Source organism: Trachurus japonicus, chromosome 24, assembly GCF_045865225.1.
Source record: "Trachurus japonicus isolate A0001 chromosome 24, Traja_1.0".
NCBI classification, from domain to species: Eukaryota; Metazoa; Chordata; class Actinopteri; order Carangiformes; family Carangidae; genus Trachurus; species Trachurus japonicus.
In genome coordinates, this window is record NC_140930.1 from 501215 (window position 1) to 526158 (window position 24944).

The 24944-nt window shown below is 43.8% G+C and overlaps 1 protein-coding gene across 1 annotated transcript; it reads left to right on the plus strand.

Moving 5' to 3' along the window:
* Positions 1–2379: 2379 nt before the first annotated feature.
* On the plus strand, positions 2380–18638 carry LOC146961039 (creatine kinase B-type). Its single transcript, XM_085770611.1, has 7 exons — positions 2380–2598; positions 4702–4856; positions 7665–7797; positions 12206–12377; positions 12947–13070; positions 13985–14174; positions 18210–18638. The coding sequence occupies exons 1-7, from the start codon at positions 2406–2408 to the stop codon at positions 18386–18388; spliced, it is 1146 nt and encodes a 381-aa protein (XP_085626737.1). The 5' UTR covers positions 2380–2405; the 3' UTR covers positions 18389–18638.
* The last annotated feature ends 6306 nt before the right edge of the window (positions 18639–24944 follow it).

A 24944-nucleotide genomic window follows, 5' to 3' on the forward strand; every position in this document is an offset into this window, starting at 1 on the left:
GAGCCGCTTTAATCCGCAGCAGCAGCAGCAGCAGAACCGGACCAGACCAGACCCGCTCCAGACCACAGACCACATCACAGACCAGACCAGACCCGGACCAGACCGGACCCGAGCCGAGCCGAGCCGAGCCGAGCCGACAGGTAGGAGCCAATCAGAGGCCGCCGCTCCGCAGCTTCTCTCAGGCTGATGCAGCTCAGTGATGGAGAGAACAAAGAGAGAAGGAGAGAAGGAGAGAGAGGTGGTGTTGTGTTTGTGCTGCTGCCCCGACGCTTTGGCAATGTTGTTCATCACAGTCCTGCCAATAAAGGTTATTGAATAAGAAATAGAATGGAGAGACAGAGAGAGAGAGAGAGAGAGAGAGAGAGAGAGAGAGAGAGAGAGAGAGAGAGAGAGAGAGAGAAGGAGTCTGCAGACAGAACATCTCTCTCTGTCTCTCTCTCTCTCTCTCTGTCTCTTTGTCCCTCTCGACCTTGCAGCCCGGCCTGTCTGCAGGTGTTACTGTGTGTGTGTGTGATGCTGCGCGGTGTGTGTGTGTGTGTGTGTGTGTGTGAGGTCGTCGGAACAAAGGGCCCTTTAATAAATCCACCTTAAAATAAATAATTAAATCCACCTTAAATCCTCCTCCGCCGCTGAAGGTCTTTAATCTGCAGGATGCACGAGCCGCTGCGGCTGCTGCGTCACCGCTGCGTCACCGCTGCGTCACTGCTGCGTCACTGCGCCTCCATCACCTCCGCTCAATGTCGTAGAGGTCGCACAGACCGAGCTGGTCCCGGTCCTGGTCCTGGTCCTGGTCCCGGTCCTGGTCCAGTGCAGTTAACTCACCCTGCAGCGAGCTGAAGGTGACCGCGCTGTGAAGGGTTAACCCCCCCTACCCCCCCGCTGCTGCGTCACCGCCGCGGCCTCCCGCAGACAGACCATAATCACCTCCTGTCCCGGTTTAGAGGTTTAGACACGCACTGAGGTCCTGGTCCTGGTCCTGGTCCAGGTCCTGGTCCAGTCAGACCTGGTTGAGTTATTTCTGCTGAGTAATGATCGATGAGAACGATGATGATGATGATGATGATGATGACTCAGCATTTTTAATCCGTCGGTGTCATGTTAACACGCTGCTGCTGCATCATACCAGCACATCTGGACCTGGACCTGGTCCTGGTTCTGGACCTGGTCCTGGTCCCTGTGTTCACAGTCACACTGAGGGATGAAGGTCAAACTGATATGATAGATAGATAGATAGACAGATAGAAATACAGATAGATAGATAGATAGATAGATAGATAGATAGATAGATAGATAGATAGATAGAAATACAGATAGATAGAAATACAGATAGATAGATAGATAGATAGATAGATAGATAGATAGATAGATAGATAGATAGATAGATAGATAGATAGATAGATAGATAGATAGAACGATAGATAGATAGATAGAGAATACTTTATTCATTCCTAGGGAACAACAAGTGTTATATAAAACGACTGCAGCAGGAACAGATGATCTCTTAAATATAATGATAATAAAACTTTAAGGTCAAACTGACATAATATTAAGATGCTTTATTGTCATGGTATCATACAACGACATCTCCATTTGAGGCATTCCCAGATATATACATCCCATAGCAGCATTTAAAATAATATTAATAATAATAATAATAATAATAATTCATCCTAAAAACCTAAGCAATAAATACTAACAACAAGAAAAACAACAAAACATATAGCCTATAATATGTTTAATAATGATAATAAAACTTTAAGGTCAAACGGTTCAATAAGTGAAACTTTAATGACTTCATCACTGGGTCAGTTCAATGATGATTTAGTTTGGTGTCTAAATATGATGATAATGTGTCTTGTATAAGCCCTGATAGGCTGCAGCCTTAACTGGTGCACGACACTTCAATAAATATAATATAATATAATCAATTCATTCAATAAAACCTGAATCTGCTGCAGTCGAGCCTCTGTTCCCAGTTCATGTGATTCTCTTATCTGATTATTTATTTACTTAGTTTTTATTATTATTATTTTATTTATTTCTTTCTTTTTCCCATTTGTAAACTTAGATATCACAGGTTGACTATTATTCTGATATCTGTCCGTTTGTGGATATTTTATTTCTTTACCTGACATTGTATCATTTTTTTTTTTTTTTTTTTTTCATTCACGATGCACCACGATGCACCCGCTTTATTCACACACACACAACAAAAATCATAGTTGGCTTGATAGTCACAAGGTGTGTGAACTGGTCTCCTGGGGAAGCTAACTAAAGCTTGTGGTATCATTGTGTCTTTTTGTGGAAGGACCCCCTTAAAGGGGCGATCCTGAATAAATAAATTCAGATTCAAGTTGATTAACCGTGGTGTTGCTGGTCCCAGGTCAGCCCTCGCCACCGCCACCATGCCGTTTGGAAACACCCACAACAAGCTGAAGATGAACTACTCGTCTGAGCAGGAGTTCCCCGACCTGAGTCAGCACAACAACCACATGGCCAAGGTGCTGACGCCCGACATGTACAACAACCTGAGGGACAAGGAGACGCCCAGCGGCTTCACGCTGGACGACGTCATCCAGACCGGCGTCGACAACCCAGGTAAGACCAGACCCCCCAGAGACTGCTAGAGAGCCCCTAGACCCCCAGAGCCCCAGAGCCCCAGACCCCCCAGAGACCGCTAGACCCCCCAGAGACCGCTAGAGAGCCCCTAGACCCCCAGACCCCCCAGAGACCGCTAGACCCCCCAGAGACTGCTAGAGAGCCCCTAGACCCCCAGAGCCCCAGAGCCCTAGACCCCCCTCAGACCCCCCTCTGACCCCCCCACTGCAGGTACCACAACCACAACTACACTTCCTGCAGGAGTTCCACCTTAACTCTTTAGTATTTCCACCTTAACTCTGCAGGAGTTCCACCTTAACTCTTTAGTATTTCCACCTTAACTCTGCAGGAGTTCCACCTTAACTCTTTAGTATTTCCATCTTAACTCTGCAGGAGTTCCACCTTAACTCTTTAGTATTTCCATCTTAACTCTGCAGGAGTTCCACCTTAACTCTTTAGTATTTCCACCTTAACTCTGCAGGAGTTCCACCTTAACTCTTTAGTATTTCCATCTTAACTCTGCAGGAGTTCCACCTTAACTCTTTAGTATTTCCATCTTAACTCTGCAGGAGTTCCACCTTAACTCTTTAGTATTTCCACCTTAACTCTGCAGGAGTTCCACCTTAACTCTTTAGTATTTCCATCTTAACTCTGCAGGAGTTCCACCTTAACTCTTTAGTATTTCCATCTTAACTCTGCAGGAGTTCCACCTTAACTCTTTAGTATTTCCACCTTAACTCTGCAGGAGTTCCACCTTAACTCTGTAGTATTTCCACCTTAACTCGTTAGTATTTCCACCTTAACTCGTTAGTATTTCCACCTTAACTACCTTACATGGCAGCTGATAAATCCCTGGTAGCGACCAGAGCAGTGAGCAGTGGCGTGTGAACCTGCAGCGCCCCGGGGGCCCTAAGCCCCCCCCCCCCCTCGTGTTGTTTGTCACCTTGACGCCGTGCAGCTGCTCCTTGATGATCAACTCTGTAATTGGATCTCAGATCAGATCAGATCAGATGAGATGAGGTTAATTCCTCCACAGGAAGTGAAGGACGGAGATGACCGCTGCCTCGCTGTCTGATCCTCTCGTCCAACCGGCTTTATCTGGCTAAAACATGCAAACACAATCCACCGAGGGACGACAACACATGACATGTCACGACAGATTAAAACAACCAGATGTAAAGATACAATATGATTAAACACTAATAAATAAACAGCACAGAAGAGATAGATAGATAGATAGATAGATAGATAGATAGATAGATAGATAGATAGATAGATAGATAGATAGATAGATAAATAGATAGAGACAGACAGACAGAGGGGGGAAGAAAGAAAGGTAAAAGACAGATAGGGGTATAGAAAGAAAGAGAAAAAGAAAGACAGAGAGAGGGGGATGGACAGATAGAAAGAGATAGATGAATAGATAGATTGATAGATAGACAGACAGACAGACAGACAGGCAGACAGACAGAGGGGGGGGGAGAAAGAAAGAAAGAAAGAAGGAAAGAAAGAAAGAAAGAAAGAAAGAAAGAAAGAAAGAAAGAAAGAAAGAAAGAAAGAAAGAAAGAAAGAAAGAAAGAAAGAACGGGGTAGATAGAAAGAAATAAAGAAAGACAGAGAGAGGGGGATGGATAGATAGATAGATAGATAGATAGATAGATAGATAGATAGATAGATAGATAAATGACAGACAGACAGAGGGGGGGGGGGAGAAAGAAAGAATGGGGTAGAAAGAAAGAAAGAAAGATAGAAAGAAATAAAGAAAGACAGAGGGGGATGGACAGATAGAAAGAGATAGATAGATAGATAGATAGATAGATAGATAGATAGATAGATAGATAGATAGATAGATAGATAGATAGATAGATAGATAGATAGATAGATAGATAGATAGAAGGCCTGTATTGTCCCATAGGGACGTTCATCAGTATAAACATCCATCAGCAGCAGTGAGACAGTGATCAGCTCCTCAGCCAGAGAGGCAGCGGAGACAAAGGAGACAAAGACCTTCAGCTCTCAGTCTGGAGGAGCACATCCTCTACACATGAACACATCTAGACTCTAAGTCACCGGCGGCCATCTTGTGCCATCTTGTGTGTGCAGGTCACCCCTTCATCATGACGGTGGGCTGCGTTGCCGGGGACGAGGAGACGTACGAGGTGTTCAAAGAGCTGCTGGACCCCGTGATCGAGGACCGCCACGGAGGATACAAACCCTCAGACAAGCACAAGACCGACATCAACGCTGACAACCTGCAGGTAACGCAACTACAACTACACTTCCACCTTAACTCTGTAGGCAACTACAACTACACTTCCTGCAGGAGTTCCACCTTAACTCTTTACTATTTCCACCTTAACTACCATAACATGGCAGATGATAAATAATGGATCTTAAACATGGTGTTAAGGGGTTTTTAACTCTATGGTTGTGTCCTAAACCCCTCCCTCATTCCCTCATTCCCTCCTCCCTACTCACTATATAGTGACTCACTGGTCAAATGAAAAAACACTTTCAGACACGACTCCACCGCTCAGTTAATGACGTATTACGTCACGTAATTAAAACGTTCTGACCGCGATCGTAATAGGGTTAGTTAGTTTATTTGGTAGCTACACCGGTCACTACTTCATTTATCTGGTAGCTACACCGGTCACTACTTCATTTATTTGGTAGCTACACCGGTCACTACTTCATTTATTTGGTAGCTACACCGGTCACTACTTCATTTATTTGGTAGCTACACCGGTCACTACTTCATTTATTTGGTAGCTACACCGGTCACTACTTCATTTATTTGGTAGCTACACCGGTCACTACTTCATTTATTTGGTAGCTACACCGGTCACTACTTCATTTATTTGGTAGCTACACCGGTCACTACTGCATTTATTTGGTAGCTACACCGGTCACTACTTCATTTATTTGGTAGCTACACCGGTCGCTACTTCATTTATTTGGTAGCTACACCGGTCGCTACTTCATTTATTTGGTAGCTACACCGGTCGCTACTGCATTTATTTGGTAGCTACACCGGTCGCTACTGCATTTATTTGGTAGCTACACCGGTCACTACTGCATTTATTTGGTAGCTACACCGGTCACTACTGCATTTATTTGGTAGCTACACCGGTCACTACTTCATTTATTTGGTAGCTACACCGGTCACTACTTCATTTATTTGGTAGCTACAATGGTAGCTACTTCATTTATTTGGTAGCTACACCGGTCGCTACTTCATTTATTTGGTAGCTACACCGGTCACTACTGCATTTATTTGGTAGCTACACCGGTCACTACTTCATTTATTTGGTAGCTACACCGGTCACTACTTCATTTATTTGGTAGCTACACCGGTCACTACTGCATTTATTTGGTAGCTACACCGGTCACTACTTCATTTATCTGGTAGCTACACCGGTCACTACTTCATTTATTCGGTAGCTACACCGGTCACTACTGCATTTATTTGGTAGCTACACCGGTCACTACTGCATTTATTTGGTAGCTACACCGGTCACTACTTCATTTATTTGGTAGCTACACCGGTCACTACTGCATTTATTCGGTAGCTACACCGGTCACTACTGCATTTATTTGGTAGCTACACCGGTCACTACTGCATTTATTTGGTAGCTACACCGGTCACTACTGCATTTATTTGGTAGCTACACCGGTCACTACTGCATTTATTTGGTAGCTACACCGGTCACTACTGCATTTATTTGGTAGCTACACCGTCACTACTGCATTTATTTGGTAGCTACACCGGTCACTACTTCATTTATTTGGTAGCTACACCGGTCACTACTTCATTTATTTGGTAGCTACACCGGTCACTACTTCATTTATTTGGTAGCTACACCGGTCACTACTTCATTTATTTGGTAGCTACACCGGTCACTACTTCATTTATTTGGTAGCTACACCGGTCACTACTTCATTTATTTGGTAGCTACACCGGTCACTACTTCATTTATTTGGTAGCTACACCGGTCACTACACTACTTCATTTATTTGGTAGCTACACCGGTCACTACTTCATTTATTTGGTAGCTACACCGGTCGCTCTGGGTCGCTGTGGTAACGGCGATCCGTGACCACAATGCATGATGGGATATCTTGCTCTGGTTAGTGACCATCGGATGTTCACTACATTTGGCGGTGAATTGTGGGATAGATTCAGTCACTATATAGTGAACATTACAGCAGAAGTAAGTGATATGTGTGTGTTAATCTAAGTCTTAAATAGTTGTATCTTCCCACAGCAATCACTTCTATAGAGTGTTTGGTCTGAAACACGGGTCTGTCAGTCACTCTGCTCTGCTCTGAGCCCAGGAGAAAACTTTCCTTGTATCCTACAACCTTTATCCAATGAGGAGAGAGAACGGCATAAAGGGGCAGTCCTCTCTGTGTGTGCAGCCAAGGGATGCGCCTGAATGTGGTGACGTAGGGACGAGGACTGTTATGGTGCGTTCAAGGAAACGCGTAACTGGTGTTTTTCCGACCTGTGAAGTGGTACCAGTTCGATCTGGTACGAGTTCACGGGTCAGAAATTACGAGTGGCCGTTATAGTGACTTTCACAGGTAAAACAGGTCGGAGAAACACGAGTGGGTTGCCTGGAACGCTACAAAGTCGTAAGTTGTGACTTGAAGCTGTAATTTACGATTTCAAAAGCCTGCCTGGAACGCAGCATTAGCCAAAACCACCGGATCTCTTACTGAAGCTTTAATAATCACTAAACATTCAGACACCACTACAACAACTGGTCACTAGAGAGAGAGGAGGGACACAGTGATTTCGGACACAGACTATGTTTAGAGGGTTAAGTGTAACACCTCCCGTCACCATGACAACAGTGCGGTGCCATGGCAACCTGCTGAGCATCAGGTCAGCTGACAGCTGCTTGTCTCCGGTCCAGGACATGTGTCTCTGTCCGTGGTGCTGGACGACTAATCCCACTGATCCTCTGCTGTGTGTGTGTGTCTGTGTGTGTCTGTGTGTGTGTGTGTGTGTGTCTCTATGTGTGTGTGTGTGTGTGTGTGTGTGTGTGTGTGTGTTGCAGGGTGGAGACGATCTGGATCCGAACTACGTCCTGAGCTCCCGGGTCCGGACAGGACGGAGTATCCGTGGTTTCTGTCTGCCGCCGCACTGCAGCCGCGGGGAGCGCCGCGCCATCGAGAACCTCTCACTCGAGAGTACGCAACCTCACACACACACAGAGAGACACACACACAGACACACACACGCGGCTGTGGTGCATTCAGGGACAGGACGTCTCCAGAGCCACTGAGGCAGAGGAGGAACAGTTTGAGTTGCTCTCAGTGCTTTATTCAGAGGTTTCCCAGCATGCCGAGCAGCAGTGGTTGTGTAACTGTAGCTGAGCCTCGTCCTGCTGAGACTCCTAATGAGGCCGAGCTCACACACTCAGCTCAGCTCCTTCACATGCAAATGAGACCGGACCAGACTGAACCGAACCGGACCGGACCGGACTGGACCGGCCAACCAGAGACTCTGCTGCCCCCTGCTGTCTGAACACACACACACACACACACACACACACACACACACACACACACACACACACACACACACACACACACACACACGTTTTAATTCAAGATCTTTTTATTAGTAACATTTTCTCATTATAAGGCAAGACAAGGCCCTTTAGGTAACACTTTACTAGAATAGGTATTCATCAGATTGACATAACAGCTGTCATAACCATCAATGAATACTTCTGACAGCTGTGGTTAAGTGTCATTCGGTAAGTTATGTCACTTTTGATGCAAAGTTGACATTGTTTGAGATGTTTTTGTTCTGACAACTTGACAAGCCGGTGCATATTCTCATTTGCCCAGGTCATAGTATTTCAAAGGAGGTTAAATCGAAAGCAACTGGACTTAGTTATTTGTCTAGGAAGACGTTTCACCTCTCATCCAAGAGGCTTCATCAGTTCATGTAGCATCTGACCAGGCTGGGACTGGTCCAACTATCTGGTGTGGAGACTCACTATTTAACCTCTTGTGTGGGCGTTCACAAGGGTGATGATGTCACTGGTTCCCTTTGTGCTCCAAGTGCCAACGACAGTCGTTTAAATGACTGCCTTTGATGGAAAGTTGGTTTCGACTTCGTTAGTGCCCTATTGTGTTATAACGACAGTCGTTGGAGCCACTTGCCACTTGTGAACAGTGGTTGTTCTTTGAGGCTAGATTGTTGAATCTCCTGGGAAGGGATGAAAGGGCAGCATTGTAAATTGGAGATAGGTGGTGTCTCACACACACAACTTGACATAAAGACAATTTAAACTGTCATAGCAGACCTAATGGACAAACTTTAAAAATGATGTCAAGTTGTCGGTAGAAAAACATCTCAAACAATGTCAACTTTGCATCAAAAGTGACATGACTTACTGAATGACACTTAACCACAGCTGTCAGAAGTATTCATTGATGGTTATGACAGCTGTTATGTCAATCTGATGAACACCTATTACAGTAAAGTGGTACCCAATTTTATTTGTATAGCCTGTTTTTACCACCAGTTTGTCTCAAAGGCCTTTACATCCCATCATAACAACATCCTCTGTCCTTAGACCCTCACATCCACTGAGGAAAAACTCCATGGAAAACCCTTTTAACAGGGAAAACCAGGAGAAAGCTCAGGGTGAGCAACAGAGGATGTTGTTACAGACAAGACAACACATGTGTGGTGCTGGACCGCCATCACAGAGACATGAGATGTGTGTGGGTGTGGGTACATATCAGTCACACCATGCACAGATGAGATGTATACAAATACATAAAGAATAAAAAAAAGAAAAAAAGAACAATGTAGAAAATGATCCCTCCCAAGTCGCTGCCAGATCACTGTTCTCTGTTACTGCAGCTCCACACCACCACCGTGGCTTCATACAGGACAGACGACACTCAGGTGGATTACAAGGGGTTTATTCTCCTGCAACACATTTTCATTCATTTCGATTCTTTATTGAACATGTCATAGGCTAATAAAAACAAAAACAAACCAAATAACAAAAATAAAAAAAATCAGATAAGTGCATATTGGCAATCATCATCTCTAAGAGAAAATTGCCTGCCATGTTCAAAAGGGGTAAGAAGAAGTTAAAAACTTTTCTGGTCCTACCCCCTCTATTTATATACTGTTAATCAAAATAATAATGACAATAATAAGTTGTACATATACATATACATATACATACATATACACACTCACATACACACACACATATGTATACACATACACATACATATACATATACATACGCACACATACATAAACACATATACATGCATAAAACAATCATAGTAATATATGTATTCAGGATAATTAGTCCCGTCCCTAAAATAGAAAAACAATAAAATAAGACAAAACGTTAGTCCACCGCATAGGAACTCAGGGTCAGCAGACAACACAGCATCAGCATGGGTTAGAGTCATAGCACGATCCTCTCTCCTCTGTGCTCAGCTTAGCAAACAAAAAAATATATATTACAGTGATCGTATAGTGTATTTTGGTCTATAAAACATACATTAAACCCCCACATAATCCATTATATGGCTTTAAACTGAAGAACACATTCAACATTCATCATGAGGTAAATACACAGTTCAGATGTGGCAGACACTCTAAATCCAACGCTAGTAAATGAATGAGCCATTTAACTGAACATGTAAAGAAACAGTTCACACATCAGGCATAGTTTTCAATAAAACCCTCTTGAAAATGACATAAAAATACCAGACAACACAGCATCGGCATGGGTTAGAGTCAGTCTCGATCGGGACAGTCGGAGTCATAGCACGATCCTCTCCCCTCTGTGTTGTCCCCCCCCCCCCCCGCTATGTCAGTAGGTGGCGCTGTTGCAACTGTTTTGCCATAATTTAATATGGACACATCTACTCCGTCACATGTGTAACAAGTGAGCAGCATAGCTGAGCCGTACTCACGGGCCTTTACAGGGTTAGGAATTCTTTTAGGAAGGGGCCCCACACCTTCTGGAACTTCTTATTGAATGCTGAAGTGAGTGTCGAATTTTCTCCAGTTTTAGGCAGGACATGCACTGCAAAAACCCAAACTCTTACCAAGAATATTTGTCTTATTTCTAGTCAAAACAATCTCATTCCACTTAAAATAAGACTCATCACATTAAAAAGCAGCTTGTTTTTAGACACTTTTTTACTTCTTTAAAGCAGATTTTCACTTAAAAAAAAAATCTGATAGTGGGGCAAGTTTTTCTTTTCTTATTACAAGCACAAAAAACAGATTTTTTATACTTATTTCAAGTAAAAAATAGTTTGAAACAATGAAACAAATGAAACAAATGATCTAAAGACAAGTTCATTTTTAGGTGAAGAGTATTAATTTAAGTGGAAAGAGATTAGTTTTGACTAGAAATGAGACATTTTGACAAGAAATAAGACAAATATTCTTGGAAAGATGTAGAGATTTTGCAGTGTGATATCTTTATTCTAGCCATTGAGCATGAGTGGGAGGGAGAGTATCCTTGTTGCTCGTGGAGCCAGAAGGGAGGCAAAGGATAAAGTGCGTTGTTTACTTTTTCTGCCCTCCCATGACCCTGAACAGAGCAGTCAAAGGGTTTGGTTCTAATTTGACCTTTAACACCCGAGAAAGTGTTTGACAAACCTCCATCCAGTATTTCCCCAGGCCTGAGCAGGACCAGTAATAATAATATCTAGATAATATCCTGGTCTATGGAGGACAGTTTGGCTTTTCTGTGTACCACTTTAAACTGAGTTAAACAGTGACGTGCACAGAGGGAGGTTGAATTAACCAGTTTAGGAAAACCCAACACACACACACACACACACACACACACACACACACACACACACACACACACACACACACGTTTGAGTAGAAAACAGAGAGACGGGTCGGTTCTGTGGAGACAACCGGACCAGAAGGTTGAGTCCAGATGATGGAGGGAAACATTCAGGTCCAGTTGTCTGGAGAACAGACGTCAGATCAGATTAAAGGGATAGTAGCATTTTTTTTAAAGTGTGGTTGTATGATCTCCAAATAGCCCCTAAGTACTTTAATTGCAGTAGAAGACTCTCTACACTCCTCCCCTTAGCAACGCCAGCCCATAATAGCCCTGCCCAGAGATTTACAACATACAGTGTTGTGAACAGACCCAAAGAAACGGCCTATTTTCACGGCCTAAAAGAGGTTTTACCTGAAAACAAATACACAGTTCCATTGTTCACTATAATATAATTTTTTCCAGCCCTTCAAAGTGCAGGAAAAACACAGTTTTTATTTGGACCTAACCAACTCATGTATCCCTCCGCCCAGGGTTAGCGCCCGCCGATCAGCAGGTGGTTAGGTCGTAGTTGTGTTAGCAACGGCACAGGCTGCGCTTGACAAGTTTGTCCCGATTGCTTTTAAATCTCCCCCCACACGCTTGGCCACTTAATACATACTGAACACCTGGCAGCATCTGCTCGTACATGGTCCAAAAGTTTAGAAATATTACTTTTATTATGAGAAACTGTCATGGAAACACAAGTAGTTACTGATGAGTCCAGTTCATTATCACCTGTGTCCTGTGTCCTTCAGGTCTGGACGTCCTGGACGGAGACCTGAAGGGGAAGTACTACGCTCTGAAGAACATGACGGAGGAGGAGCAGCAGCAGCTGATCGACGACCACTTCCTGTTCGACAAGCCCGTGTCCCCGCTGCTGCTGGCGTCCGGCATGGCCCGCGACTGGCCCGACGGCCGCGGCATCTGGTCAGTTTTGTACTTTACCTGAGTATTAGATTTCTTTGGTACTTATTACTCTACTTGAATACATTTCCAAGACAGATATTAGTACTTTTACTGGAGTTAATTAGTAGGAAGGCTGAAAAGTACTGGTTACTTTCAGGTCTTTTTCTAAAATCCTATTGGACACAAGCTGTGTTTGTCTGTGAAGGAAACCCTAACCCCTAAAAGCAGCACATCAGTGCAGCTGAGCAGCAAAGAGTTCATTCTCACTAACAAGAGTTAAAAGCTCCTTACATTCATTTACTAACTATTAGAGGAATAAGACATTTACTCTGACTCTGACTTTCACTTAAAGTACCTTTAAAAGCAAGTACTTTTTTACTCTTACTGGAGTAACATGTGGACTGAGCTACTTTTACTTGTAACGGAGTAAATTTTGACCAGTAGTATTCGTACTCTTACTCAAGTACTGGGGTGGAGTACTCTGTCCATGTCTGAGTCAATGCAACACACGCACTCTGACCCACCAGCACTCGACCAAACATGAAAACATGAAACATCTGGATTAACCCCTGGCTGCTGTTCTCCTGCAGGCACAACGACAACAAGACCTTCCTGGTCTGGGTCAACGAGGAGGACCACCTGCGTGTCATCAGCATGCAGAAGGGGGGCAACATGAAGGAGGTCTTCAACCGCTTCTGCACCGGACTCACCAAGGTCAGCCTAACCCAAACCTGTCCACACCTGTCCACATCTGATCTACATCTGCAGCACATCTGCATTATCTCCCCCCCCTCATGTGGACTAAGGGCTGGGAGAAGTTTCAGAGTCCTCCGTGGCTTCTCTGAGTTACAGCGGGGCTCCGTGCAGCACTGCATGTCCATATGACGGTTGAGAACGGAGCTCACTTTTCTTGGTCCAAAAAGACACACCAAAAAACATCCAGATACCTCCATGCTGCTCGTCTGTAATGTAGTAAGAACAAAAACACGCACATCCCAAAAACGTGAGGCTAGGTGCAGGTCCACAAAAGGAGATACAGGTAGAGAAAGAAGAAGACCAGACAGACCAGACATGTCTGATGAAGGGCTGAGATGCCCGAAACGTTACGTTTGCTCACGGGAGCAAAAACTAGTGTGCGGTCTTCTTCTTTCTCTACTCGTCTGTAATGTCCGTCTTGTATTGAAGCCCCGACATGAGAAATTGTTCTGAAAAAAATTAAATAGCGCAAATCGTGCGATTTGCATTGACGTGCAAATCTCGCAAGATTTGGACGGACCAGGAAGAGAAGCTTCCACTACAAACAAGCTTGAAATATAGACTTATTTAATTTTTTTTGGGACAATTTCTCATGTCAGGGCTTCAATACAAGAGGGACATTACATACGAGCAGCATGGAGGTGTTTGGATGTTTTTTGGTGTGTGTTTTTGTTACGAAGACAGTTGGTATCCATTAGCAACCGTCATATGGACATGAAGTGCTGCACGGAGCCCCGCTGTAACTCAGAGAAGCCACGGAGGACTCTGAAACTTCTCCCAGCTCTTAGTCCACGTGAGGGGGAGAAGATAATGAGAATTGAAATTAGAATTTTGGGTGAACTATCCCTTTAACTGACCTGTCTCCATCCCAGATCGAGGGCTTGTTCAAGGAGCGAGGTCATGAGTTCATGTGGAACGAGCACCTGGGCTACGTCCTCACCTGTCCCTCCAACCTGGGCACGGGGCTGAGAGCCGGCGTCCACGTCAAACTGCCCAACGTCAGCAAACACGAGAAGTTTGGAGAAATCCTCAAGAGGCTGAGGCTGCAGAAGAGAGGAACAGGTAAACACACAGACAGCTGGACAGAGAGATGGACAGACAGAGAGACAGGTGGACAGAGAGACAGGTGGACAGAGAAACAGGTGGACAGAGAGACAGGTGGACAGAGAGACAGGTAGACGGACACACAGACAGACAGACAGACAGACAGAGAGACAGACAGGTAGAGAGACAGGTGGACAGGTAAACACACGGACAGGTGGACAGAGAGACAGACAGACAGACAGAGGAACAGGTAAACACACAGACAGGTGGACAGACAGACAGACAGGTAGACAGAGGAACAGGTAAACACACAGACAGGTGGACAGAGAGACAGACAGGTGGACAGAGGAACAGGTAAACACACAGACAGGTGGACAGAGAGACAGGTGGACAGAGAGACAGGTAGACGGACACACAGACAGACAGACAGACAGACAGAGAGACAGACAGGTAGAGAGACAGGTGGACAGGTAAACACACGGACAGGTGGACAGAGAGACAGACAGGTAGACAGGTGGACAGAGAGACAGACAGAGAGACAGAGAGACAGACAGGTAGACAGACAGGTGGACAGAGAGACAGAGGAACAGGTAAACACACAGACAGGTGGACAGAGAGACAGGTGGACAGAGAGACAGGTGGACAGACAGAGGAACAGGTAAACACACAGACAGGTGGACAGAGAGACAGAGAGACAGACAGAGGAACAGGTAAACACACAGACAGGTGGACAGAGAGACAGAGAGACAGACAGAGGAACAGGTAAACACACAGACAGCTGGACAGAGAGACAGGTGGACAGAGAGACAGGTAGACGGACACACAGACAGAGAGACAGACAGGTAGAGAGACAGGTGGACAGGTAAACACACGGACAGGTGGACAGAGAGACAGACAGAGAGGTAGACAGGTAAACACACGGACAGGTGGACAGAGAGACAGGTAAACACACAGACAGGTGGACAGAGAGACAGACAGGTGGACAGAGAGACAGGTGGACAGAGAGACAGGTGGACAGAGAGACAGGTGGACAGAGAGACAGACAGGTGGACAGAGAGACAGGTGGACAGAGAGACAGGTGGACAGAGAGACAGACAGGTGGACAGAGAGACAGACAGGTGGACGGACAGGTAGACAGACAGACAGAGAGATGGACAGATGGACAGACAGACAGAGAGAGAGGTAGACAGGTAAACACACAGACAGGTGGACAGAGAGACAGGTAGACAGAGAGACAGGTGGACAGAGAGACAGACAGGTAGACAGACAGACGCACAGACAGACAGAGAGAGAGGTAGACAGGTAAACACACGGACAGAGAGATGGACAGATGGACAGAGAGACAGGTGGACAGAGAGACAGACAGATAGAGGATGGACGACAACAGATAACATGTCACGGAAGATTAAAACAACCAGATGTAAAGATCAAATATGATTAAACACTAATAAATAAACAGCACAGAAGAGAGAGATAGATAGATAGATAGATAGATAGATAGATAGATAGATAGATAGATAGATAGATAGATAGATAGATAGATAGATAGATAGATAGATAGATAGATAGATAGATAGATAGATAGATAGATAGAGACAGACAGACAGACAGGGGGGGGGGTAAAAGACAGATAGAGGTAGATAGATAGATAGAAAGAAAGAAAGAAAGAAAGAAAGAAAGAAAGAAAAAAAGAAAGAAAGACAAAGAAACGGGGTTGATAGAAAGAAATAAAGAAAGAGAGAAAGACAGAGAGGGGGGGATGGACAGATAGAAAGAGATAGATGGATGGATAGATAGATATATATATATAGATAGATAGAGACAGACAGGGGGGGAAGAAAGAAAGAAAGGAAGGTAAAAGACAGATAGATAGAGAAAGAAAGAAAGAAAGAAAGAAAGAAAGAAAGAAAGAAAGAAAGAAAGAAAGAAAAAGACAAAGAAACGGGGTAGATAGAAAGAAATAAAGAAAGAGAGAAAGACAGAGAGAGGGGGATGGACAGATAGAAAGAGATAGATGGATGGATGGATAGATAGAGACAGACAGGGGTGAAGAAAGAAAGAAAGGTAAAAGACAGATAGGGTTAGATAGAAAGAAAGAAAGAAAGAAAGAAAGAAAGAAAGACAGACAGACAGACAGACAGACAGACAAAGAAACGGGGTAGATAGAAAGAAATCAAGAAAGAGAGAAAGACAGAGAGAGGGGGATGGACAGATAGAAAGAGATAGATGGATAGATAGATAGATAGATAGAGACAGACAGGGGGGAAGAAAGAAAGACAGGTAAAAGACAGATAGGGTTGGAAAGAAAGAAAGAAAGAAAGACAAAGAAACAGGGTTGATAGAAAGAAATAAAGAAAGAGAGAAAGACAGAGAGGGGGGGTGGACAGATAGAAAGAGATAGATGGATAGATAGATAGATAGATAGATAGATAGATAGAGACAGACAGGGGGGAAGAAAGGAAGGTAAAAGACAGATAGATAGAGAAAGAAAGAAAGAAAAAGACAAAGAAACGGGGTAGATAGAAAGAAATAAAGAAAGAGAGAAAGACAGAGAGAGGGGGATGGACAGATAGAAAGAGATAGATGGATGGATGGATAGATAGAGACAGACAGGGGGGAAGAAAGAAAGAAAGGTAAAAGACAGATAGGGTAAGAAAGAAAGAAAGAAAGAAAGAAAGAAAGAAAGAAAGAAAGAAAGACAGACAAAGAAACGGGGTAGATAGAAAGAAATCAAGAAAGAGAGAAAGACAGAGAGAGGGGGATGGACAGATAGAAAGAGATAGATGGATAGATAGATAGATAGATAGATAGATAGATAGATAGATAGATAGATAGATAGATAGATAGATAGATAGATAGAGACAGACAGGGGGGAAGAAAGAAAGACAGGTAAAAGACAGATAGGGTTGGAAAGAAAGAAAGAAAGAAAGAAAGACGTAAAAAGACAAAGAAACGGGGTAGATAGAAAGAAATAAAGAAAGAGAGAAAGACAGAGAGGGGGATGGACAGATAGAAAGAGGTAGATGGATGGATGGATAGATAGATAGATAGATAGATAGATAGATAGATAGATAGATAGATAGATAGATAGATAGATAGATAGATAGACAGACAGACAGACAGGGGGGGAGAAAGAAATAAAGGTAAAAGACAGATAGGGTTAGATAGATCGAAAGAAAGAAAGAAAGAAAGAAAGAACGGGTTAGATAGAAAGAAATAAAGAAAGACAGAGAGAGGGGGATGGACAGATAGAAAGAGATGGATGGATGGATAGATAGACAGATAGAGACAGACGGGGGGGAAGAAAGAAAAAAAGAACGGTAAAAGACAGATAGGGTAAGAAAGAAAGAAAGAAAGAAAGAAAGAAGTAAAAAGACAAAGAAACGAGGTAGATAGAAAGAAATAAAGAAAGAGAGAAAGACAGAGAGAGGGGGGTGGACAGATAGAAAGAGATAGATGGATGGATGGATGGATAGATAGATAGATAGATAGATAGATAGATAGATAGATAGATAGATAGATAGATAGATAGATAGATAGATAGATAGATAGATAGATAGATAGATAGATAGATAGAGACAGACGGGGGGGAAGAAAGAAAGAAAGAACGGTAAAAGACAGATAGGGTTAGAAAGAAAGAAAGAAAGACAGACAAAGAAACGGGGTAGATGGAAAGAAATAAAGAAAGAGAGAGAGACAGAGAGAGGGGGATGGACAGATAGATAGATAGATAGATAGATAGATAGATAGATAGATAGATAGATAGATAGATAGATAGATAGATAGATAGATAGATAGATAGATAGATAGATAGATAGACAGACAGACAGAGGACCTTTCCCTGGTGACATCACTTCCTGTGTGTCCGTGGTGACATCACTTCCTGTGTGTCCCTGGTGACATCACTTCCTGTGTTTCCGTGGTGACATCACTTCCTGTGTGTCCCTGGTGACATCACTTCCTGTGTGTCCCTGGTGACATCACTTCCTGTGTTTCCGTGGTGACATCACTTCCTGTGTTTCCGTGGTGACATCACTTCCTGTGTGCCTCTAGGCGGCGTGGACACGGCGGCCGTCGGCGGCGTGTTCGACATCTCCAACGCCGACCGCCTGGGCTTCTCCGAGGTGGAGCTGGTGCAGATGGTGGTGGACGGCGTCAACCTGCTGGTCGCCATGGAGAAGCGCCTGGAGGGGGGCGACAGCATCGACGACCTCATGCCCGAGCAGAAGTGAACTGTGACCTCTGACCTCTGACCCCTGACCCCCCCTCACTCCCCCTCACCCCCTCACCCCCCGCCCCCCCTCACACACCTCACTGTAACCAATCAGAAGCCGTCCCGACGCAGCGGGACGTCTAGAGCCGCTCTGTCTCTGTTAGACTCCAGTCTTCCAACATGTGAAGGATTTTCTATTTCCTGTCTGCACCTGTTGGACCCATCTAACACCTGAAGTATCTAATAAAGTCTCTGTGGCCCCGACTAAACCCTGCTGCTCTCGCCTGTCCTCATTCACCACACACATGTGAAATGTTTATTCATGCCCACATAACAAAGAAGTACAAGGGTTCTTACACAAAGGGACATAAACTCTGCCAGTGCAGTTGACAATAGAAGACGGTCAGTCACAAAGCACCTGAGCAGCTGAACACTGTTACATACAAACTGACCTCAGATCAGATAGAAAACAGACATTCAAGGATACAAAAAACAGCGTCTCCTCCTTTTTTCATTCATGTACCAGATTTAGCTCTAAAGCTCATTTCCATTAGCCTCGTAAACCAGCTGCTCCCGGAAATGCATTTCATTTCATTTCATTCCTCAGAGAGTCTGGCCTCATCCCCCCTCTAAGCGTTTGGGGGGTGGGAGCTGGGCGGGAGTAGTAGCAAAGACGGTTTAATATCTTTGGTAGTAGCGTTGACAGACAACCCCATTCAGCCAATCAGCAAGCTGGTGTAGTGACGGGGCGTTGCACCAGTCGGTCCCTGATTGGCCAACGTGCTGTGTCAATCACAGCGGGCGACGCTGATTGGCTCTTAGGCCTTCTGAGGGTTTCAGGCCAAACGCTTACAAGGGGAATGAGGCCAGACTCTCCCTCAGAATGAAATGAAATGCATTTAGAGAGGCTGGTTCACGAGGCTACAGCTCCATCTGCAGCAGTTCACACTACAACAACATGAGACAAGGACCAGAACAACATGGTACAAACACCATATATCACAGTATGTTGACATTTGTTTATTTGGATAAGGCAAGGCAGTTTTATCTGTATAGCCCGTTTTTACCACCAGTTCGTCTCAAAGGGCTTTACATCCCATCATAACAACATCCTCTGTCCTTAGACCCTCACATCCACTGAGGAAAAACTCCATGGAAAACCCTTTTAACAGGGAAAACCAGGAGAAAGCTCAGGGTGAGCAACAGAGGAGGGATCATCACCCAGGACGGACAGACGGGACAGAGATGTTGTTACAGACAAGAAAACAGTTTACAGTTTATGACACAGAATGCACACACACACACACACACACACACACACACACACACACACACACACACACACACACACACACACACACACACACACACTGGTTCTGGTGTTTTTTCATTCATGTATTAGTTTATTTGTAGTAGTTCACACTAAAACAACATGAGACAAGGATGAGAACAACATGGTACAAATACCATATAGGCTATCACAATATGTTGACATTTGTTTATTTGGATAAACCTCTTGAGATCACACAGTAGCTTCAGTCAGGAGGAGCAGTAGTAACATTAAAATGCATTTAATCGACAAAGGTGTGGTATAGCGCTGTTAAGATTCATTAAAGTGCATCTGTCATAAAGTGCTGGTTTTTAAAGTGCATGGAGTAATATAAAGTGTGTAGCCTACTATTGTTAGTATTCTAAAATAAGAGAAGTATAGTGTTCACAGAGCTGGTTATCATTTAGACGTGTTTTCAGCTGGTTTTTAAAAGCTACATGTTGAGTTTTCTCTTATGGCCAACAGTAGCGTCTTCCATGTTGATCAACCATAGGCTGATAAAACCTTGTGTGTAAATGCTGTTCAGCCCCCTGGTGGCTGCTCTGGGTATTGTCACCACGCTGTCAACAGTCTTTGGCCCAGTTCCACTCCGACCCCTCACGGGCTCACTGACTTAGAGGCGCGTTCACGGGAAGTCTGTGAGTGTGTGAGTTCTGTTCAGTTCATAGCGTTGTGAAGTCAAACACATGAGATGCCGTCGGAACGCGAGTGTAAAAAAAAAAGAAAAGTACATTAACACACGTGGACAGAGAGAGTTCCACCGCTCTCTTTATTGTTAATGGACAGGAGCAACAACAAAAAAAGAAAGAAAGAAAAAAAGAAAAGAAGAAGTTTCCTGTCAGTATTAACGTACAGTTTGTGATTATTGATGATGATTTGATCAGATCTGATCCAGGAACAGTTTGTTTTGAGTCCGTCCCCATCACACATGTTGTGCGTGTTGAAAGTACAGTAAATTATCTGAGTCAACAACGTTTTGTTGTCAAGGTAACGTGTGGTGAGAGTGTGTAAGTGCTGTTCCATTCATGTTTACAGCATCTGGACCCTCACACACTCTCACACTCTGTCACTTAGAGCTGATCTCAGGTCAGTCAGTGAGTCTTTAGGGGGCGGATTGGAACTGGGCCTGGGTCTGAGACAGAGACCGATGAAACCAGCTGTGGGACTGGCACCACCTGCTGGTGACATCATCGATGATGTCACCTCATCACATGATGTGATGTGCAACAACAGAGAGAGAGAGAGAGAGAGTAACAGAGTTATTACACTTCCTCCCAAATGTATAAACATGTTAGAGAAACATACAAAAAGTTAGGGATGTTTGGGTTCTGGATTAAATTTCAGAATGCACCTTTAATGCACTATAGCCTTTAGCTATAGCTACCACTACCACTGTTGTTAGATAAAGAAATGACCATTACGTCCTTCTACTTAAAAAGCCTCATGATAGAATATCACTGTAGCAGGAACTGTTTAAAGGGACATTCTGGTCAAATATCCATAACTTTTTGTGAGTAGTGTATTTCCCAAAATTGTAATCAATAACAAAAGGTTATTTAAAACTATCAGATGAGGAAACACTGCCCATCCTACTAGAAGAGGAGTCAAAGAGTAATAACTGAGCAGCAGTCTGTGTTTCTACTTGTTTTAACTGGAGCCTGTTACTTTACTACAGTTTTAATTGACACAAACTGATGGATTTATTGTAATTAATTAATATTGACTGAGATTGATTGATTGTTGCTGTGATTGAGCCAATTATAAGTTACAGTATTAACAATAGTATCGATTATAATTAATTTATTGTAAATATTGTTTTTCTTAAAGGGATAGTTCAACATTTTGTCAAACTGGCCCATCACCATAATCCCTATAGTCATAGCAGTAGGTTCGTTACCTTTAATTGTCGGTGCAAGCTGTTTTTAGAACGGCGGAGCAGAGCCGTGAGCTGCTCAGAGCTACGCTACGGAGGCTCATTATGGGATTTCTTGGTTTCCCTCATCAAACTCATCAAATACACAATCCAACAACTCCACAACGCTCTGGTGGACAAGTTGTGAGCTGCACATTCACCACGCTATGAGATAATAACACAACGTTACCACACAGAGTTGTTTTAGAGGGAAATACAGAGACTGATGATGAAAAACTGTCCCTGAAGGCAACGTGCATCAGCGGTTTTGCATGAATTTCCCTCTAAAACAACTCTGTCTGAAAAACTAAAGGGATGATGTCGTAGTTCTCAGCTGGTGATATTTGCTCTTCAACTGTTTAAGATGTTTGTAGAAGCTTCCAGAAGCTGAATCCCATCATTAGAAATGTTTCCTCTGAACCTGTTTGACTAAAGTAAAACTGTCTCAGCTTGAAAAAGAACCTGGAAACATTAAAGTCACAGCTCAACTTTGCTCCTGAAGGCAATTTAAAGAAGTTCAACACAACATGAATTCATATCATAAGTTTATTTTGTGCTCAAAAGTGTAAACAGGAATTCAGTCCATCAAAGCAAAGAAAAGAAAAAGCTACAGAGCTTCATATTGTTTTATCATCAGTGCAGGTGTGCAGGAGGCCACGCCCACCTCCAGGTAAAGGACAAGAAATCTAACAAAGTCCAACCAGCTCAGAGAAGCACAGGAACACAAACAACCAACAATTTACAATTAACAATTTGAACAACCAATTGTTCACACTACTCTGAAAAGCATGTGTGTGTCTGTCTGTGGGGTGAAGCTGTGGAACAAGTTACCTGATGAGATCAAAAAAAGTCAAAATATGGTGCAATCATTTTGGAAAGATACAGTCTTGAAGGTGGGGAATGATTTATGGGACAAATGTTAAATGTCTACTTTTGCTTGGTATTTGCTGAGTATATACATGTAGGTGTGTGTATATGTGTGCAGATGGCATGTATGCTTGTCTGTTTATGTATAGGTACTGTATATACATATATTAACATGTATGGTGTAAAGGTTAGGACATCTATAAGCTAGTAGCTTCAGCCCTGACCCTTTCCATCAGCCATGCAGCCCTGCTCTTAGGGGATGTGTTACTGTGTTTTTTCTTGTGGTTTTATTTTTTATTTTTTGATGTGCTGATGATCGAAATAAACTCAAACTCAAAACACCAACACTGCATCATACATGTGGTTGTTTACGGTGTGTTTTCAAGAAGCAGAAGCTGTTACACAAACATGTTTAGTTTTGACCTGACGTCTGAAAAAGAAGAAGAAAAAGAGACAGAGGCATAAAAATATCATGTATGTACAGTCTACACAACACGACATGACACGACACAACACAACACAACACAAGTGTTTCCAGGGGACACAGAAAAGTGAAGGACACGACTCGAACAAGTGTCAACCAGGTCCGTCCCTCTATCGTGTCCCCTGGAAACACTTCCTGTCTGTCTTTTAGAGCCAGTTCACAACAACCATAGATAGATATACTGACTAGATGCTGCGTTCCCAGGCAGCTCTGTTGAGTGGAATGTGTCAACGCAGCGGCCATCTTGGTCAGGGTGAAGCCGTGTCTACTTCCTGCATCAGAGGTCTATCAACCATTAACATCACCACAACTCACTGAATATTCAACCCATTTTCAAGCTGTTTGGTTTATTATAAATGTCAGACATATATTTATGATACAACAACGAATTTTTTAAATATTTTTTTAAAAATTTATTAAACATACACTTCCATACTCAGACACACACCCACATAAATACAGTGAAATTTGTTCTACAGGGGTCCGACCGGGTCTGACCAAGATGGTGGCGCTATTGACGTGCGCTGAGAAGCAGAAGGCGGCATCTAGTCAATATATACAGTATCTATGCACAACAACAAGGAACTCTAGAACCAGAGGTGTGTGCTACTTGCAGTGTGTGTGTTTGTGTGTTTGTGTTGTGTTGTGTTCTGTTCACAGTCACTCAGTCGTCCCACGTGTTGGAATCATCTCTGGACTCTGATGTTGTGTCCTCGTGTGAAACATGATGGTGACGCGCTGTCCAACATCAGAGGACGAAGACTCTCCAACGTTTTCATAGAACACAGCACCCTCACCTTCCTCTTCATCAGCCCCATCATCATCATCATCACGCACCTGTGGAAACAACAAGGGTCAAAGGTCAAAGGTCAAGGTCGTGGTGACCTCACAGAACATGTTTTAGTTTGAACTCAAGACTTCACACAACAACGATGAACAGATTCACACAGATGGTTCAAGTTCTCTACGACTCTGGATGAACAGGAAGAAGCTGGAACTATCATCCATCCATCCATCCATCCATCCATCCATCCATCCATCCATCCATCCATCCATCCATCCATCATCCATCCATCCATCCATCCATCCATCCATCCATCCATCCATCATCTATTCATCCATCCATCCATCCATCCATCCATCCATCCATCCATCCATCCATCCATCCATCCAACCATCCATCCATCCATCCATCCATCCATCCATCCATCCATCCATCCATCCATCCATCCATCCATCATCTATTCATCCATCCATCCATCCATCATCCGTCCATCCATCCATCCATCCATCCATCCATCCATCCATCCATCCATCCATCCATCCATCCATCCTTTCTTCATCCATCCATCCATCAAATCCTCCATCCATCCAACCATCCTTTATCCATCCATCCATCCATCCATCCATCCATCCATCCATCCATCCATCCATCCATCCATCCATCCATCCATCCATCCATCCTTTCTTCATCCATCCATCCATCAAATCCTCCATCCATCCAACCATCCTTTATCCATCCATCCATCCATCCATCCATCCATCCATCCATCCATCCATCCATCCATCCATCCATCCATCCAACCATCCATCCATCCATCCATCCATCCATCCATCCATCCATCCAACAAACTGATAAACGGTGGTTGTGTTCTGTAGAGTTGTGTTTTCATAAAGAGCTGATGAGTGTTTGAACTCACTGTGATTTCTTCTGTCTGCGTTTGGTTTCCTGAAAAGACACAAAGAGAAAAGAGTGGACTTCAGCTTCAAGAGGAAAACTCCAGCTTCATGGAAACAGCTTGGTCAGTGAGAGTCCTCACCTTTACGTCTTGTCCAGATGTTGAGCGTCAGCACAGATGTTGTGAGAGCTGCAAAACCTGCAGCTACAACGATGAAATGCAGCCACCACCAGCCTGGAGGCACATTCACTGTTTCTGTGAAGAGACAAACATAGAGGGGGGTGGGGTGGGGGGCGGCACCTT